Source organism: Sinocyclocheilus rhinocerous, unplaced genomic scaffold (assembly GCF_001515625.1).
Source record: "Sinocyclocheilus rhinocerous isolate Xijiao unplaced genomic scaffold, SAMN03320098_v1.1 scaffold3161, whole genome shotgun sequence".
NCBI classification, from domain to species: Eukaryota; Metazoa; Chordata; class Actinopteri; order Cypriniformes; family Cyprinidae; genus Sinocyclocheilus; species Sinocyclocheilus rhinocerous.
Window position 1 is genome coordinate 260,023 of NW_015649638.1, and position 3,723 is coordinate 263,745.

The window sequence follows — 3,723 nt, forward strand, 5'->3', positions numbered from 1 at the left end:
ACCAGCAGTTCAATTCCAGGCTGCAGCAAAGTCAGATTGTGCAGAGGACTCATCTGGTTCCTGTTTTGTTAATTGTATACCTTGTATAATTTATTCAAAGATCGCCATGAAAATAGCCTTGATGCTGGCATGGCATTAAAAAATTAATAAATAAATAACCACATGGATGAAGCTAAGGATGTACAAAGCTACATTTTTATTTTTATTTTTTATTTTTTTTTTGCAACATGAAATTGTTGGTCTTTTGAAAACCCTGCATTGTTGGTTTAAGGTCATGACCATCATATAACTTTCAGACACAGGACATTGTTCATAAACCGCTGAATGGAGCACAACAATGGAACAGATTAGAGTTTTATGAAAGTTAAGCATTTAATTTCACACGCTCATGGCTCAAGATGCTGGAAAAACTAGATGCAATGACAAAGACCTCATCTGCATGTGTTCAATTAAAAAAATATTTGCAGGAATTGTCTTAATTTATTGTTGAAAGTAATGGACTTTTTGCAAAACATTCTTCTTTTTTTAATAAATGTATAAACTGCATTATAATAAAACTTTTCAATATGTACGGCATGTTTAGTGAAGACTTTTAAACAACTTATATCGTTTTATTGAAACTAAGCGGTCACTTTTGCAAACTTGTCTGAGTTTGTGTGCTGATTACCTTAATTTGTGTTTGCAGGTTACGCTGCTTGACTCAAAACGCAGCATGAATGTTGGGATATTTCTGCGGCAGTTGAAAATGTAAGTTTTGGTTTCATTTTTACTAGTTATGAACAGTATAGATTAACCAGGCCACTTAAAAAGATGATATTTGCACATTTATCTGCAAAAATTGAGCAAACACATTAATATATATATACTGTATTGGCCACCCTGCTCTATAGACATCTGTATTGGCTGTTTTAGAAATGGGGGCAGTGATATTGTCCCATTTGTTACAAACAGGAAGTGAAGGTTTCCTAGAGAGAGCGTCTTAACACTTCAGACAGGCAATAGCTGCAGGTTATGTTTATTTTTGAGCCATTGATTGCCCTCAGAAGATGCTGTCCCATCAGAACAGCTGGGTTTGATGGGCACTGAACGTGGTCAAAGGTCACACCTGCCTTTTGGCCAAATGAGCCTTGATGAGAAATGGAACCTGATCTCTGCACTGGCTTTTCATAATTTGCACTGAGATTAAATGTCAATTTTGATTCAGGTGTTTCCAATGAAATGCTACAGAGTGAAAGCAGCTCATACAGGAAATCATAAGTCTTAAATCATTATTCATCCCTTTCGATGCAGTTGTCTTTGTTTTATGAAAAAGGGTTGTTTTTTCATGTCCGCACTTGCTTGCTGAGTAAATATATGGGTGCAGCAGTGCCCATTTGAGTTTGGAAAGCCTTTCCATGGGACTGATATCTGTCAGAACATGTGGAGGAATTACGGAGAAGTGCTTATGCAGACAAACACACTTCCCTGTGTGTGTAAGCGTACACTTTTGAAGTGTAGTAGTATGAATTATGCTCAGCCGTGGCCATAGCAGGTCTTTGTTGCCGTAGACCCACGTACCTTTTCATTTTTTCATTTTGCACTCAATGAGGAACCCGCAAGAGCCTTCAGTATTCTCTGATATTAACAATTAGGTCATAAAAAAGAAAAAAAACAGAAACCAGTGTGGTCTTGTTAAGCTTCTTTTGATGCAAGCAAAAGAACCAGCTGTGTGTGTGTGTGTGTCCTTCCTTTCCTCTGGCCTGAGGAACCAAGTGAAGCTGGATTGACTAGCAAATATGATCAACGGGACCAGATTCAAAACTCTGTCCAGATACAAAAAAGTTTTTCATTTATAATGAAAGTCTGGGGGCAAGATGTTGCACTGGTGAAATGTTAAAAAAAACAGTATTTTACATGCATTACCACAAAATGTAAACAATATGAATGTTAGTGTGTTAAAATCACTCTCTGACCTTTCTCTGTCCATCTATAGTATGCACTATTCATTTTCACACTATATAGACACCAAAACAGAAAGGGACACTTGCCCCATAACGCCCATTGTAATTGCATACATGTGTACCAGTGTTATTATTGTTAATAACACTGGTACACTGGTATTGCACTGGTCTTGCAATAAAAAAAAAACTTTTTTAGTTTAGTTTAAATTGAAGTACTAAAAACACTTTTTCAAACTAAGTGGCAAGGTAATTTTTGTTGAAATAACCTGATCTCTGCACTGGCTTTTCATAATTTGCACTGAGATTAAATGTCAATTTTGATTCAGGTGTTTCCAATGAAATGCTACAGAGTGAAAGCAGCTCATACAGGAAATCATAAGTCTTAAATCATTATTCATCCCTTTCGATGCAGTTGTCTTTGTTTTATGAAAAAGGGTTGTTTTTTCATGTCCGCACTTGCTTGCTGAGTAAATATATGGGTGCAGCAGTGCCCATTTGAGTTTGGAAAGCCTTTCCATGGGACTGATATCTGTCAGAACATGTGGAGGAATTACGGAGAAGTGCTTATGCAGACAAACACACTTCCCTGTGTGTGTAAGCGTACACTTTTGAAGTGTAGTAGTATGAATTATGCTCAGCCGTGGCCATAGCAGGTCTTTGTTGCCGTAGACCCACGTACCTTTTCATTTTTTCATTTTGCACTCAATGAGGAACCCGCAAGAGCCTTCAGTATTCTCTGATATTAACAATTAGGTCATAAAAAAGAAAAAAAACAGAAACCAGTGTGGTCTTGTTAAGCTTCTTTTGATGCAAGCAAAAGAACCAGCTGTGTGTGTGTGTGTGTCCTTCCTTTCCTCTGGCCTGAGGAACCAAGTGAAGCTGGATTGACTAGCAAATATGATCAACGGGACCAGATTCAAAACTCTGTCCAGATACAAAAAAGTTTGCACACTTTTGAAGTGTACTAGTATGAATTATACTCAGCCGTGGCCAAAGCAGGTCTTTGTTGCCGTAGGAAATCAGGAAACCGCATGAGCCTTCAGTACTATCTGACATGAACAATTAGGCCAGAAAAAATATAAACCAGTGTGGTGTTGTTGAACCTCTTTTGATATAAGCAAAATAACCAGCTGTGTGTGTGTGTGTCCTTCCTTTCCTCTGGCCTGAGGAACCAAGTGAAACTGGACTGACAAGCATCTGTGACCTCATTTAGGACCAAATTCAAAACTCTGTCCAGAGACAAGATTTCTGTAGCGGATTACCACAGAAAGTTTATTTACAGTAATGCATTTAAAATGAAAGTCTAGGGGCAAGTGTTGCACTGGAGAAGTGTTAAAAAGCACTGCATTTTTACAAGTATTACCATAGAAACCATGTGAATGTTAATGTGATGCTACTGTGCTAAAAATCAGTCACTGACCTTTCTCTGTCCATCTATAGTACGTACTATTCGTTTTCACACGCTATAGACACCAAAAAGGGAGTTTACACAGAAAGGGACACTTGCCCCATAGACTTCCATTGTAATTGCACACATATGTACCAGGATTATTACTAACTAAAACCATAAACAATTTTCATTTCTTTAAATAAAAAAAAATCATAATAATTACTAAAAGAAAACAAGCTTATTTTATTACAGCTAGTTGCCAAAGCAGCGTTTCTCATTTTGGTTTAGTTTAAATGAAAGTACTAAAATGTCAATAACTAAAACACTTTTAAACTGAGGGATAAAGTAATTTCTGTTGAAATAAAAAGCTTTTTTTTTTTTTTTTTTTTTTTT

At 36.7% G+C, this 3,723-nt stretch overlaps 1 protein-coding gene across 1 annotated transcript in view; it reads left to right on the forward strand.

The window, feature by feature from the left end:
• LOC107710947 (FH2 domain-containing protein 1-like) overlaps positions 1-3,723 on the forward strand; it is an 18,009-nt gene that overhangs the window by 3,950 nt on the left and 10,336 nt on the right. The window contains exon 3 of the mRNA XM_016515841.1: positions 686-747. Within this exon, the coding sequence (XP_016371327.1) occupies positions 686-747 (62 nt within the window). The remainder of the gene's footprint in view (positions 1-685; positions 748-3,723) is intronic.